General features: G+C 33.4%; 1 protein-coding gene across 1 annotated transcript in view; it reads right to left on the bottom strand.

Annotated features, from left to right (window-relative positions):
- LOC145679468 (sodium channel protein Nach-like) overlaps nt 1–17825 on the bottom strand; it is a 244203-nt gene that overhangs the window by 172944 nt on the left and 53434 nt on the right. The window contains exon 2 of the mRNA XM_081750047.1: nt 572–751. Coding sequence (XP_081606173.1) covers nt 572–723 — 152 coding nt within the window. The 5' untranslated portion in view covers nt 724–751. The remainder of the gene's footprint in view (nt 1–571; nt 752–17825) is intronic.

Raw genomic sequence — 17825 nt, forward strand, 5'->3', positions numbered from 1 at the left:
CATCCATAATGAAACCAGTGGAATCAAGAAATAAATGTTTTTCTTATCCCATACTCATCGTACCTAGCACAATATGATTTATTTCTCTTTCCAAAAGTTTTCGTCCGCTCAGAGAACACCATTTGGACAGTAGAGAGACCATTTCTGACGTTGAAATGTGATTCTGTGGTTTGAAAGTCAAACTAAACAATTTTACATTAAGAAATTATATGGACAATTTCTTACTGGGCAAGGCGATTATGCAGAAAAGGCTTTATACCATCATGGTATCAAAATTCTTCAGAGGGGTTTCTTCTAGTTGATAGCACGATCTTATTGATACTCCGACGTATATTAGAGTAAACAAAAGAAAGCAACTAGCCTACATTTAACACTGCTTATAGAAATAAAAGCTAATGAAAAAATCCCTACTAACAATATCATTGATTGGTGTCAACAGATTGACATTAATGTAAACATTGAAATAATTGCATCATTAGTAAAATCTATTTCGACAACCATTCTTTTTAAAATTTTCTTTGAATTCAAATTAGAATAAAATCAATTAACCTGTAGTACTTGTAGCACTTACCTAGCATTCCATTTTATGCCTTCAGAGCAAAATCCCATAGCAATATGAATCACGTTATCGGGGTCGAAGCCAAATTCAACTTCGTACGAAACTGAACTATGCATATGCTTGACCATTATATCTTTTGCTGTGAATGTAGCAAACACTGCCATTGTAATCCAGAAACACAACCAGATACACCTTCAAGAGAATACACCTCAATGAAAATAACCTAAAATATAATTTTAAATAGCACAGTAATCATTGTTGTATCAATGTTGTGGACAATCTTATGAGAAAATGCATGACTCTTTCTACAACATTATATTTGTATATTTATATAGGTATCTAAATGTAGCCGTAAATCAATTTTAAGAACCATACAGAAAAGACCACAACATACCTTTAATAAATGAAAAAGAACGTTTTAAACTAAAATTAAATACCTTTCCGTAAAGAATATTTTAATTATTCCTGCCTTTGCCCTACTGTGTATTGATTTAAGTGACATAGAAAGTAGGATCAAGTTTTAACCTCTTAAGATATCGTATATATATTTGTTATTTTGTTATTCCAAATATATTATTACTTTCTTTGAAAGCAAGTTCTTTGTCCGTGCACCGAAACATTTCTTATATCAACAAACTTAAAAAAATAACCTTCTTTTAAAATTATATAATTGTATTTCTTAAATTGCATTGTTTCCAGTGGCATTATTGATTGGCAATATTAATACGTAAATTTAGTATATAATGCAATTACATAATATGCTTCATTATCTTTTGTTCAACACATCAACATTTTTATTCAATAGTCATAGAATATGGTACTAAATTACACAAAACTATTTCATGACCAGGTGCTAATTCTCTTCACTTACGCTGTTAACACCTAGAAACCAATTATGAAATTATTATGACTTCACACAATTTTAAAAATATTGTGTATAGTCCTTGTTTTTATTACGTGATAATTACAATCATATTTTAAATAGTAATGGTGATAAAAGTATATAATGCAGCAAATAATTGCAAAAAAGGTATACAAAATCACTAGCTTACTTTCAATGGAAATGCTTTTTACACCTATTATATATATTTCTGGCGGGAATCAACATGGCTCGGAATGTCCATGATTAACTGCAGGTGAACGTCAGTAGATATTAGGCGCTTGGTGAGCTTGTGGGAAAATTGTGGCCCTGGGAACGTTCCCTAGTGCGTTGCTATCCCGGAATAAGGTAGTATGCTCTTGGACTCCTACCGGCTGTAGGAATAAGATTGAACCTGCTTTTTCTTGTTCTTCTTCTTCATGTTTTGTATTGGGTAGCTATTTCGGACCCCCTCCTAGCCCCTCCTAGAAGAGCGTAAGCGGATAACCCTTGGTCCTATTCCCACTGAAACGCGTGTAGGCTATGAAGTGAAGCTGTGATATTCAATGATAGAAGCTTCCAAGCAGACTGTATGAAATTTGTTTTTTGATTGAATTGGTGTTAGTTGCTAAGGTAAATATCGTATTTCATGAATCATAGTATAAGCATTCGTGTATGCAGGTGTCCGTATAGACATTGAATTGGACTTTGGCTTCACGTTAAACTTGATGCAGCAGCAGTAACATCGATATTAACCTGTATAAACAAGATGGAATATGGCTTATTGGTCGTTGTATGTGCAATGGTCACTTTACAGGGCTTGAATGAATAGCTGAGTATAATAGAGCTCACGAAAGTAGAGAATGAAATGATGACGTCGGAAACGGAACGTGGTGTGTACACATATGTGTGTTTTTTTAGATTATTCCATCAGCAGATATTGAGAATGAAGAAACGTCAAATTAAAGATGGCATCGCCAATGACTTTATTAGAATAAACCTAATATGTCATAATTGGTACTCTTTCCAAAAATGCGAGATCTAGAGATTGACGTACCATTTCATATTGCAAACTGTGAGATAATTAGAGTGATATGTGACAGGAAGGCCTGTGTGACATTTGAAGAAGACGAAAAAGTGATTTTACCAGGATTCCGTACTGAAAGTTTGGAAGCAGATAGTGGGGCCTTATTAACGTATTTACAAAGTGGAAATGTATGTTTAACATCTAAAGGAATGAAGATTAATTTTTGTCGACATACAATGCACGATCTGGTATTTACTGAACTAGTACCTTCATCGTAAGTGTATGTGGGCATGTAGAAACAAGATGAAACATGAATTTTGATCTCCGTCCTCCCCTTAATTCATGTTTAGTTATCTGTATGCATTGTGCCATTATTCTGTATTGATCAGCTAGTGAAGTAACATGTCTTTGAGTGCTTGTGCATCAGCTATGGTTAATAACAAACAGTACTTGTTAAATGTGGAATATGGACTTAATCAAAACGAAATTAATTTGCATTGGACTAGATACTGATACGTTTCAGCCGTTAATTCGTGTTGGTAAAGAACTTGTGTTTGGAGTGAAGTTAAATTTGGTAGAGTGAGAGAAACTTGTACATTGATACTGTTTGTTTCGGACTTTTTAAATTCTCAAGTGCAAATCACATTTAATAAATCAATTGTACGATAAAACAAACTGCTGGTGCGAAAATTAATTGGTAAAAAGTTAGTGATGTTAGAGAAGAAAGGAACGCATCTCTGTCATAAGCATGATAGGAACTTTTATTTTGAAAGAAACTTAAAATTAATTAATATTAAATTTTAAAACAGTCCTATCATCATAACAATATTATTGTATTCACATACTTGGTTTACTTTTGTGGAATAATAATTTATTAAGTATTTACATTGATTATTACTATTATTTTGTTATGGGATTACATCACCGAATTAAAATATTAGGTTTAGATTGTTTTTTCAAAACATAGTATGACATTCATTAATACAATGACTTTTAAAAAGGTACAAAATGTGATTTATGATATATTTATTTAATTACATAATTGATCATAAAACATATTTATTAGGAAATGGAAGGAAATAATAAATAAAACATTTGTTTTGAAAGACAAGAAAAATAAAAAATATTTATTGTTGATAATAATATTTAGAGAAGACAAATGATAGTAGGTATAGTGATTCGTCATAAAAAACATATTTAAACAATTTCTTCTTCTTCATGTTAACCGTGTGAATTATTTGAAAAATGCACTTTTTACACACAGAAAAATAATAGTAGCCTTTTGAATTTTAATGATGACGAATTCGCAGTAAGTTTCATATGATAATGCTAATGGTAATGATACGACGTAGATAGAAATCATACTGTACAATGATACTTCCCATACACACGCAAACGATCTTTTATTGTCTGAAATGACAACGCTGGAAACAGAATATATTTTATCTATAATCATGAACAAATGAAACAAACAAAGATATGATATTATGAATACAAAACACATTATAATAAACGAGTAATGGTTACCAGCAGTAATAGATAGAATTTAAGGCTTATTTTATCTATAACGAAAAGATCCGAAACAAACGAAGAAGAAATAAGTCATAATAGTGAAGGCATGATGAAGATAATTTTTTTCAGGAGTTAATATGAAGGTATAATGAAAATCGTTTAAGTATATTCTTTAGCTTTGATTCAATGGAATAGGTATGGATAAGTGCACATAGGGATGATTTCAAACTTTGATGGTTTATTACTAAATGTTTAAGAAAGTGAATTTCCACGCAGAAACTAAATATGTTGCATTATATATGAAGGAGACCCAAATGTATTGAAATAGTGGGCACGTCCATCAACTTTAATATATACGGATACCCAATGGGTACCGATTTTATTAGCTGGATCTGTATTTATGATAATAGTTGCAGGTAGAGGAACAGCGTTGGCAATTCGTTGGAAGCAAAGACGCCACATAAAGATTTTTAAATAAAAATTTGTTTGAACTGCATGGATTAAATCTAGTGTAGAGGACATCATATACAAAAATTCAGGCATGTACATATATGTTGCGGTGTTTAAATAATAATAACGTACGTTTAATATCCGTGATGATCTTCCTCTGGTGATGCATAACTGAGATTGGAACTCGCAAGTGCGATGCAGGAGAGAAGTGCTGGTAGAGGATTCCTAAAATGAACTTCGATACGAGCACATCCGTGTTTTATTAGATTCTAATGCTACACAACGCTGTCTTCTGCACCTTGCGGAATGTCGAAAACAAAGATAATGTGTCCTTGAGGAAACTCAAGCCGAGGAATGTTGTTGCCGTGATTGGAAAAGCGAACACCTGATCCACAGAATAAGGTATGATATGAGGAAACATATGAGGAGGTTATTTTCGAAATTTGTTTGTAAAGGTTTTGAAGGTACAGGTTTCTCATCAATGTATAATGAGAAGAAATAAATGTCAAAATGTTTCAAATGAAATGGATTTGCAATTTTCGTTCGTGTGTAGCCACTATTTTGAGTAAACGACACAATCACTCGAGTTGGTAATACTCCATTAAATAAATTATCAAATGTTTTTGGTTGAAGAACCTTAGGAATGACGAATGACTTCATTTGCACTCTTGTGAGTGGATTTGGTGGTTGTTGATTCTAGATGCTTGTTATATGCTAGTTTTATTGTAGGACAAACATAAACTTTTTTAATATGTAATGCAGCGTCTAAAATATTCACTTTAGCCTCAACAAACGAATCACTAGGAATGTTACAAAAGTTTGGCTTTGCAGGAATTAAATTGATGCGTAGTTCTACTCCTTAGATTAAAAATGTATCCTGATTATAAATATCACAATAAAGATGATATTTATGCATGTAGAATCCAAGCATGTAGAATTTTGCACTGTTGTTTAATTCATAACGTTGTTCAAATCCTCTATTAGCACTAGATGTTGCTTCCACATATCCAGCAATATCTTCAAACTAGAACGCACATTGAAGACGAGTATTTTTTAGCAGAATCATCATAGTTTAACAGTTTTTCGATGTATGATCGATATGGATGATTATGAGATGGAAATGAAATCAGTTTGTTATTTAAATACACTTCCACTTCACTGAACATAGAATTTAAAAAGTCATTAATAGGAGTCACAGCCTTATCACATTCATCAAATGCTGATCGATTTGAGCTTCAATGTAAATGAGAGTATGTGGTAGTTCTATGTATTCGTCACTTGTTCGTCGCATGACAAATTCAATAGGTGCAATATCAGCTAGTGAACAGATTGGATTATATTTAAGAAAATTATTATCTAGTATACTGGTTTGCGTTGGTTTTGTAAAAGAAATACATAGTTCGCTTTTTACACACTCTCAGGATTGATGATTTAAGAAAGTCATGATTCTGAAGATTTATTCAAAGATATCGTGTGAAAATTTCATCTCCTTATCAGACTGATTTTTCTTTAGTTTCAGTGTACGTTTCCTCTTGCACTTTTTCTTCTTCATCCGCTTGATGATGTGTAATGATGAAGGGTTAAAGTTGGAACGATGTCTAATTCTTCTTCTCCTTGGTTGACATTCAGATCCTAGCATAGATATCAGTTTATTTTAAGCTTTTTCTTGCAAGATGGACCTCGCTTCACACATTCGCTGAAGAAAGGATTAGTTAATAGTTCTTTTTATCTATGACCACATCATTAATGAAGTTTGCTTCAGATTTTAATAATTTCTTTCCCATTGTTTTAGCTCCTTGTGTTACTAATGGCATGACAGAACGAAATAATCTTCCAAGGATACTTCCGATTCCATGTCCAATTTCATAAGGTAAGCCAACATAAACGATTCCAGTTCCAGGAAGAGCTTGTTTTAGATAATATTGTAAATATGGATTATTCGCATTATTTGATGATGGGGCACTGGTCGAAAATGTATTTTAACATACAGTTCCGAAGGTAAATGTCAGTGTATACCTTTACTATCTCTTGTAGCTATTTTGATGTTTTAAAATGCATCTCTTTTTTAGGCAAAACTTTCTAAAGCACTACTTCCATTTGTATGATTCACAAGATTCATATCTATGATACGTAATCATGGTGCTACTGTATCTCCAACAAATACAGATAGCATTATATCGAAATACACATAACTTGAAGAAGGAAGTCCTAAACGTAAATATGGAGCGCTTTGGCCTTGTTGCATATCCTATAATCAAAGCTTGGACAAAATTCCAACATCGCTCTGACACTTGGCGATAGTGCAACGTCCAAATCCACTTCTTTATGAAGACGTCGTATAAAAGAGTTATTTCTGGGACGAATGTAGGAAATATGTAAATTTGTGAATTTGTTATCTTTATCAATTCCGAAATGTCAGTAAAATAACCTACACGATTAGTTACAAATTTCTGTTCATCACTTTTTCCTGGTTTGTAAAAAATTATTATTTTTTTATTAATTAACATTGAATGAGGATAGTGAATGTCAGCAATAGCCACTTCCCACTTTTCACCTAATTCCATAACATGATGAAATTTAGTAGTGTATTATGTGAAGGTGTTGTCAGGAACACATTCCATAAGACTATTATTGGGAAGCGTAACGTAAAATCTCCATCGTGTAATGTTATTTAAAATTCCTTGCGTTACGATTCGAATCCAAAATAAGTCAACGCGATTCATCAGTTTAATTTTTATATGTAGTTCAAATTCTAACAACTGCATTCCTTGGAAATTAGTCACAGGAAATGCATAGGACAACTAAATTTTTATTCTCAAAACCTCATGACTATTCCTTCAGTTGTCATAGTAAAACGAAACAAATAACTACGATTGTTACAGCAACAACCATTACCTGATTATCAATCTATCTCAACATATATTCTACATTTTCTTCTTCACAACATACTGTGCACTTTTAAGCACCGTTGCCCAAAATTGCTACAATTAGAAATTGAAGTAATTTATAGATATCATATATGTAATACCATTATATATGGCTCCAGAATAGGACTTGTTAAAATAATTATAATTGAAGAAAACACTGTACTGTTACATATCTTACATACGTGGTTACCTTACGTTCCGAATAGCTCTCAGATATTCAAATTATAATAAATACATATATATTAATTTGATTTTATCTCAAAAGTAATCTTACATTCATTTAATAGTCAATTTCAATTTTGTAATATTATCGACGAAGGGAACTTGTTGAAAATACGATTCTTTTGCTGAATATTTAGGTCATAAAATAGATGCTTTAATTCAATATCATCCGTGCTGATACACAAATTAAATTAAAGTATATTCAAATATTACATAACTTATGTCTTCTATTTGGTCATAATTAAGTAAATTTAAAAAAGGCTTTGAAAACACAATATTGATAACTTAAGCGAATTACAGAGAAATCATAAAAAATGTTCAAATGGAAACAAAACAAGACTTGATTAATATAACGGAATAATACAAAAAAAGAAATTTTTATATTAAGACTCAACGAAGTTTATGTGGGTTGGAATACAATATAATATGTTTTGTTTATTAAGGCGTTAGCATAACTGTGATAAGCAATATTCGTATTCATACCACATTGTGCTTAAATTAAGTCAACACAGCCTATCATTTATGTTATCCGTATAGAATTCCTACAAAGTACGAAATATAAAAGAAAGCGTAACTGTATTCAAAGTGAAATTAAAAAAAAAATTGAATATGTTTTCTCGGACGCCACAACACTAGGTTAAGTTAGATTAGTGAAGGATTGGGTAAAGTTACATTGCAGTCTACAATCTTGTGTAGAGTTCTGCCTACTATTTTTTTTCCACAGTGCATTGTATTTTATTTTGAGGATTTCTGAAACCTATGGCGTTGTTACGAAATCCATTTCGAGAGAAATTAGCTATACTGTTTACCTCATTTCTAAATGTTCTGCGATCAATATTTCTTCTGAAATTGGGTTCGGTTCTATTATTAGTATAATTAAAACTATAATTACTTCTTACAATAGGATTACATTCTTCAACCACATTGATGTTTTGGTTCGGAAAATGATTGGCTTGGCTTCGGATATTTTTAGTATGGTTTCGATTGTTATTACTTTGCACCATTGATTGGTTTTCAACATTTTTGCAATATCATAATAAGATGGTTCAATTTAATACATTGTGTACAAATCAGTATTTGCTGCAACCTAAAAGGTAACAATGTCCTGATCGATGCTATAATTCGTGACTCCTGTTGGTACGTATTATGTTATTTCATCTCATTATATACGAAAATCACAAAATCAGTAAGATTCTTATCAATTTTTTGACCATTCTCTGTTCCGAATCAAAGCGTCTCGGTTTGCCAACATAATATCATTCTCAACGTTTGAAAGCAGTGCGCTCTTAAAATCTAAATTACGTAAACTTCCCCTATCGCTTTGTAGCAAATAGAGCATGGTAGTAGCAGAACTTGTGGTAAAATCTTAAGAAATGTGGATCTGTCTATCACAATTAAATCACACGCTTCTTCGACCTTATCCAAAAATACACTTGCAAGTATGTCTTCCTACCTTCCACTATATATCGTTTAAGACCTTATTTCATTAAATCTGAAATGATGATGGTTATGAGACCCTTTCAAACGATTAGATTTTACGTATCTGATTTTCCGGCGATGTGAGGAATTTAGTATTCTTTCTTCTTTCCCGATGCTACAGGCACTATCATCCCTCTCAGATGAGCCTTTTGGTATATCACTTTCTTCTCTAACTAACCTGAGTTCATTTGGCCTATAGTCGCTCTTGGTGATCTGATCAGGATTATCTTTATGGTGGAAATCACTCCATTGATTATATTTATTTCTCCCTGTATTACTTTAATCTGATTGCTATGTTCGTTTACTTGAGTCTCAACCACTTCCAACGAACTTTGTAGAAGTAGTAGGCCCCGACGTATATGCAGCCGAGTCAGCAAAGATTTTGTGACGTCATAGGTCAAAGGTCAATGACCTTGGCCCGGGGTCAATGACCTAGGGGTTCATAGGACCACCCCCTCTAAATTTTGGCAGGGGTACCATGGCCCAACCCCTAAATTTTGGCAGGGGTACCTAGGACCACCCCCCTTAAATTTTGGAAATTGCCAAATCTAAAAATTTGGTATGGTAGGGTAGGACCATAGTATGTAACTATATCAGTAATGGGGGGCTATGTCGTTCCCTTTCATGGGTAAAAAATTGCCAAAAAGTCAAATTTCGGAGGTTTTTGACCTAATTTATCCCCTTGGATGAGGTGTTATTACCCTATATGGTTATAGTGGCGTATACAGAGGTCCATTCCCTTTCATAAGACATGGGTATATTAATGCACCCCTTGAAAAATTTGGGAGGGGTACCTTGGCCCACCCCTTAAATTTTGGAAATTGCCAAATCTAAAAATTGGGTGTGGTAGCCTAGGACCACAGTATGTACCTCTATCAGTATTGGGGGTCAATGTCGTTCCCTTTCATGGGTAAAAAATTGCCAAAAATTCACATTTCGGGGGTTTTTGACCTAATTTATCCCCTTGGATGAGGTGTTATTACCCTATATAGTTATATGGGAGTATACAGGGGTCCATTACCTTTCATAAGACATGGGTATATTAATGGACCCATTGAAAAATTTGGGAGGGGTACCTTGGCCCACCCCTTAAATTTTGGAAATTGCCCAATTTAAACATTTGGTATTATAGTATAGGACCCTAATATGTATTATGATAAATTTGGATGGTCCACCTCGTTCCCTTTTAGGGGTACCAAATTGCCAAAATATAAACGTAAGCAATACGTAGTACCACGTGTTTGGTTTTGACCTAATTTATCCCCTTGGATGAGGTCCTATTACCTTATATGTTATGTATAGGGGTCTATTACCTTTCATAAAACATGGATATATTGGTGCACCCCCGGGAGGGGTACCTTGGCCCACCCGTTCAATTTTAGAAATTGTCCAATTTAAACATTTGGTATAATAGTATAGAGCCCTAGTATGTATCACTATAAATTTGGGTGGTCCACCTTGTTCCCTTTCATGGGTACACAATTGCCAAATTTTAGTACAACCACGTGTTTGGTCTTTTGACCTAATTTATCACCTTTGATGAGGTGTTATTATCCTATGTCGTTATATGGGCGTATACAGGGGTTCATTACCTTTCATAATATATGGGTATATTAATGCACCCCCAGGAGGGGTACCTTGGACCACCCTTTAATTTTGGAAATTGCCCAATTTAAACATTCGGTATAATAGTATAGGACCCTAATATATATTAATGTAATTTCGTTCCCTTTTATTGGTACAAAATTGCCAAATTTTAGTACAACCACGTGTTTCGTTTTTTTACCTAATCTATTCCATTGGACGAGGTCCTATTACCTTATACGTTATATGGTCACGTATGGGGATTCATTTCCTATCATAAGACATAGGTACATTTGTGCACCCGGGAGGGGTACTTTGACCCACCCCTTTAGTTTTGGAAAATGTCCCTTTTATATGTTTGGTATTATAGTATAGGACCCTAATATAAATTACTATAAATTTTGGTGGTCCACCTCGTTCCCTTTCATGGGTACACAATTGCCAAATTTTAGTACAAAAACGTGTTTGGTTTTGGCTCAATTTATCCCCTTGGATGAGGTCCTATTACCTTATATGGTTATATGGTCATGTATATATTGGCCCATTTCCTATTATAAGACATGGGTACATTGATGCACCCTTTAAATTTTTGGAAGGTGTACCATGGCCAACCCCTTAAATTTTGGAAATTTTCCAATTTGAGCATTCGGTATCATAGTACATGCCTCAACATGTATCATGATAAATTTGGGTGGTCCACCTCGTTCCCTTTTAGGGGTACAAAATTGCCAAAAATATAAACGTAAGCAATACGTTGTACCACGTGTTTGGTTTTTGGCCCAATTTCTCACCTTTGATGAGGCTCTATTACCTTATATGGTTATATGGTCATGTATATGGGTTCATTTCCTATCATAAGACATGGGTACATTGACGCACCCTTTAAAAATTTGGGAGGGGTATCTTGGCTCATCCACTCGGTTTTATAATTTTTTTTAATATATGCATTTGGTATCATAGTACAGGACTTCAATATGTACCACTATAAATTTGGATGGTCCACATCGTTCCCTTTCATGGGTAAAGAACTACCAAAAATCAAATTTCGGAGGTTATTGACAACTATTTAGCACGTTATATGGTTTATTACCTTTATATGTTTATGTTCCCTTTTAAATTTGGGAATTATCAAATAACAAAATTCGGTAAACGTTTTCTAGGACCCATTTATATTCCCCTTATGACCAAATATTCAAAATTTAAAGGTTATTGACCGGCTTTATTATTGAATAAGTACAGGATTTATTACTTTTTCATAAGACACAGGTGTATTTGTGTACCAATCTTAAATTTTGGGAGGGGGTACATTTCTTATTGTCATATCAATAATTGGTAATTGGATAGTATCTCATTCATTGGGTAAATCATTATGATCACGTGATCAGTTATTAACCTATGATGGGATTAGGAGTCCAGAACATTGGTACATTGAAACTTTGTAGGATAATTTGAGAATGCGTCATTGGTTTTGATTATTCCCGCCAAATATAAACGTAAGCAAGACGTTGTACCACGTGATTGTCCTTGATGAGGTAGTGTACAGGGATTCATTTCCTTTGTTGTGGTACTTCTTAAGTTTGAGTACACACACACTTCTAGAAAACAGTTGGTTCTACTCAGGTAAACAATTGACGGACATTATTGACCTTATTGAACATATAATGATATGATTAACTCTAAGACTTAGGTATATCAAGAGAAGTATTCTTTAAATTTGGGAATGCTGATAAACAGAATTTTAACATAAGGTGCGAAATTTGAAACAATACATTGAACTTTAGTCACAGCTCATAGTCTAAGATCATGGGGGTGATTGATTTGACCTTGAGCTTTAGAAATCTGATAGCTAACCTTATTGAATCTTATGACTCATAGACGAAAGGCAATACATGCTACAACACTAGCAAAGTTATTGTTAATGCAATTTGATTGGATGATCACTATATTTCCTGCAATCTGATTGGTTGATCACTATCTTTCGTGCAATCTGATTGGTTGATGATTTTCAAATCTTTGCTGTATTCAGTTTTAAGTTTTGTTTAACATTTAAAAATCTTGGTTTCGTTCAACATTTTGTACTCACTGATAAATATGATCAAAACCGTTTATTTGTTAATCGAATAGTTAAAAACCGGATAAAGTTTGACGGTTAACCGTGAAACGTGAAATTTTTTTTCGTTTGAAAATTTTTTGTTTGAAAGTTTTTGTTTGAAAATTCTTGTTTCAATTTTTTTTGTTTAAAATTTTTTCGTTTGAAATTTTTTGTTTCCAAAATTTTTTTCTGTTTAAAAATTTTTGTTTGAACAGTTTTGTTTGGAAAATTTTGTTTCAATTTTTTTTGTTTGAAAATTTTTGTTTGACATTTTTAAAAGTTTGTGCACTCATTAGTAAAGAACCGGAAATGTTTAGAACTAAAACCTCTGGCAACATTGTGGTGCAATAGTACACATCAGAATATGGGGTTGTACTTGAAATGAAAAAACACATTTCATTGAAATGGATCATTTTATTACACTCCACATACATCCATACCAGATAGTGGTTCTGGATATTGTCGATACAATGTATTTTGAACTTCTTGCACTAGTTTGTCTTTAGCATATAATTTTAATTCCAATTGAAGTCTTTTAAGGTCTATTGCAATATCAATTGGTGGAAACTCAATGTCCATTTGATCACAAATAAACTGTTTATCAATACAGGTATGCACCCACGAACGATGTTGACAACTATCACAATATCTAGATACATGCTGTACACTATGCATGACACATTTTTCAAAATAGTACTTTTTCAGGAATATACTTGTTTTGTTGCACACTTCCACTGCATGTTTAACACACTGAAATACACTGATAAATTTGTTCCATTCCGTTTGTGTTAGATACACCATGTTGCGAGGGACATGGAATGTACTCTTTTTACGTAACAGCACCATCTTCTCTTCGAGGACTGTACGCAGCACCACTTCATGATTTGAGCCTAATGATTTGACTATGGTCACATTTAGCTCATCATGAAAATAATCGTTCATTTCGTCGATTCGTGCCATTCTTCACAGGTCAGTTGTACACCAAATTGTTCTGCTTTGCCCAATCGAATTACTGGTTCAAATGTTCTAGCACTGATACCAATCATCACATGTTTTGTTTGAAATATATTTATTGGATAATAGCTTACGAAGATGAACTCTTTATCGTTAGAAGTACACATCTTTCCTCCTAAAAAGCACTTGCTCAAATGATTTCATGAGCTGACACTGTATTTGCTGGTTTATAGTTATTGCTGACGTCATTGGTAAGGAATGTGCTGACATTTGAATTCATGATTTCATCACAGTTGCTGACATCATGCCGACCAACCAAATTCATACAACTATGTCTAATATGCTGACGTTTGAATTCATGATTTCATCACAATTGCTGACGAATCTGGCTGTGTACTAAATTCAAATTGATGACTTCGACTCAAGAATCCTTTGTAACATAAAGATACAGATCCAGTATTTAAGAAACGCAGCAGTTCTTCTTGTTTTGATGCTTCCATGGGTAAATATCTTGCTGGTAAAATTATATTCTTATCATTTTCAAGCTTCACTACGATTCTTAATCCAAACTTTGTAGGGATCATTTGGCTAGCTAAGATTGTATAAGGTACATTCTGTTGTAAATCAGTAATCTTGGTAAATGATTTCATCACATCACGCGTGTTTAGAAACTGCAGACAAGTAGCCATGATGATGTTATCATGAATACTAACTCGAACGATGATGAAAAACTGATGACGTTGCATTATCATGTTCTGACGTGTACTATTGCACCAAAATGTTGCCAGAGGTTTTTGCTCTAAACAGTTCCGGTTCTTTACTAATATGTGCACAAACTTTTAAAAATGTCAAACCAAACTTTGAAACAAAAATTTAGAACAAAAAATCTTTGAAACAAAATTTTGAAACGAAAAAAAATTCAAACAAAAAATTTCAAACGAAAAAAATTCAAACAAAATTTTGAAGCGAAAAAAAATTTCAAACAAAATTTTGAAACAAAAAATTTCAAACAAAAAATTTGGAAACGAAAATTTTCAAACAAAAATTTTAAACAAAATTTTGAAACGAAAAAATTTTAAAAAATTTCAAACGAAAAATTTTGAAAAAAAAAAATTCAAACAAAAATTTTAAACAAAATTTTCAAACAAAAAGTTTCAAACAAAAAATTTCAAACTAAAAATTTTACGTTTCACGGTTAACCGTCAAACTTTATCCGGTTTTTAACTATTCGATTAACAAATAAACGGTTTTGATCATATTTATCAGTGAGTGCAAAATGTTGAACGAAACCAAGATTTTTAAATGTTAAACAAAACTTAAAACTGAATACAGCAAAGATTTGAAAATCATCAACCAATCAGATTGCACGAAAGATAGTGATCAACCAATCAGATTGCAGGAAATATAGTGATCATCCAATCAAATTGCATTAACAATAACTTTGCTAGTGTCAGATTACATCCCCTTATGATTAAATTTTAAACTGTTGTAGCATGTATTGCCTTCCGTCTATGAGTCATAAGATTCAACAAGGTTAGCTATCAGATTTCTAAAGCTCAAGGTCAAATCAATCACCACCAATGATCTTAGACTATGAGCTGTGACTAAAGTTCAATGTATTGTTTCAAATTTCGCACCTTATGTTAAAATTCTGTTTATCAGCATTCCCAAATTTAAAGAATACTTCTCTTGATATACCTAAGTCTTAGAGTTAATCATATCATTATATGTTCAATAAGGTCAATAATGTCCGTCAATTGTTTACCTGAGTAGAACCAACTGTTTTCTAGAAGTGTGTGTGTACTCAAACTTAAGAAGTACCACAACAAAGGAAATGAATCCCTGTACACTACCTCATCAAGGACAATCACGTGGTACAACGTCTTGCTTACGTTTATATTTGGCGGGAATAATCAAAACCAATGACGCATTCTCAAATTATCCTACAAAGTTTCAATGTACCAATGTCCTGGACTCCTAATCCCATCATAGGTCAATAACCGATCACGTGATCATAATGATTTACCCAATGAATGAGATACTATCCAATTACCAATTATTGATATGACAATAAGAAATGTACCCCCTCCCAAAATTTAAGATTGGTACACAAATACACCTGTGTCTTATGAAAAAGTAATAAATCCTGTACTTATTCAATAATAAAGCCGGTCAATAACATTTAAATTTTGAATATTTGGCCATAACAGGAACATCAACATCTACAATGGGTCCTAGAAAACGTTTACCGAATTTTGTTATTTGATAATTCCCAAATTTAAAAGGGAACATAAACATATAAAGGTAATAAACCTCTGTACATACCCATATAACATGCTAAATAGGGGTCAATAACCTCCGAAATTTGATTTTTGGTAGTTCTTTACCTATGAAAAGGGAACGATGTGGACCATCCAAATTTATAGTGGTACATTTTGGAGACCTGTACTATGATACCAAATGCTTATATTAAAAAATTTCTAAAACCGAGTGGATGAGCCAAGATACCCCTCCCAAATTTTTAAAGGGTGCGTCAATGTACCCATGTCTTATGATAGGAAATGAACCCATATACATGACCATATAACCATATAAGGTAATAGAGCCTCATCAAAGGGGAGAAATTGGGCCAAAAACCAAACACGTGGTACAACGTATTGCTTACGTTTATATTTTTGGCAATTTTGTACCCCTAAAAGATAACGAGGTGGACCACCCAAATTTATCATGATACATGTTGAGGCATGTACTATGATACCGAATGCTCAAATTGGAAAATTTCCAAAATTTAAGGGGTTGGCCATGGTACCCCTTCCAAAAATTTAAAGGGTGCATCAATGTACCCATGTCTTATAATAGGAAATGGACCAATATATACATGCCCATATAACCATATAAGGTAATAGGACCTCATCCAAGGGGATAAATTGAGCCAAAACCAAACACGTTTTTGTACTAAAATTTGGCAATTGTGTACCCATGAAAGGGAACGAGGTGGACCACCAAAATTTATAGTAATTTATATTAGGATCCTATACTATAATACCAAACATATAAAAGGGACAATTTCCAAAACTAAAGGGGTGGGTCAAAGTACCCCTCCCGGGTGCACAAATGTACCTATGTCTTATGATAGGAAATGAATCCCCATACGTGACCATATAACGTATAAGGTAATAGGACCTCGTCCAATGGAATAGATTAGGTAAAAAAACGAAACACGTGGTTGTACTAAAATTTGGCAATTTTGTACCCCTAAAAGGGAACGAAATTACATTAATATATATTAGGGTCCTATACTATTATACCGAATGTTTAAATTGGGCAATTTCCAAAATTAAAGGGTGGTCCAAGGTACCCCTCCTGGGGGTGCATTAACATACCCATATCTTATGAAAGGTAATGAACCCCTGTATACGCCCATATAACGATATAGGATAATAACACCTCATCAAAGGTGATAAATTAGGTCAAAAGACCAAACACGTGGTTGTACTAAAATTTGGCAATTGTGTACCCATGAAAGGGAACAAGGTGGACCACCCAAATTTATAGTGATACATACTAGGGCTCTATACTATTATACCAAATGTTTAAATTGGGCAATTTCTAAAATTGAACGGGTGGGCCAAGGTACCCCTCCCGGGGGTGCACCAATATATCCATGTCTTATGAAAGGTAATAGACCCCTATACATAACATATAAGGTAATAGGACCTCATCCAAGGGGATAAATTAGGTCAAAACCAAACACGTGGTACTACGTATTGCTTACGTTTATATTTTGGCAATTTGGTACCCCTAAAAGGGAACGAGGTGGACCATCCAAATTTATCATAATACATATTAAGGTCCTATACTATAATACCAAATGTTTAAATTGGGCAATTTCCAAAATTTAAGGGGTGGGCCAAGGTACCCCTCCCAAATTTTTCAATGGGTGCATTAATATACCCATGTCTTATGAAAGGTAATGGACCCCTGTATACGCCCATATAACTATATAGGGTAATAACACCTCATCCAAGGGGATAAATTAGGTCAAAAACCCCCGAAATATGAATTTTTGGCAATTTTTTACCCATGAAAGGGAACGACATTGACCCCCAATACTGATAGAGGTACATACTGTGGTCCTAGGCTACCACACCCAATTTTTA

Source organism: Thermobia domestica, chromosome 2 (genome assembly GCF_964235325.1).
Source record: "Thermobia domestica chromosome 2, izTheDome1.hap1.1, whole genome shotgun sequence".
In the NCBI taxonomy this organism is placed as follows: Eukaryota; Metazoa; Arthropoda; class Insecta; order Zygentoma; family Lepismatidae; genus Thermobia; species Thermobia domestica.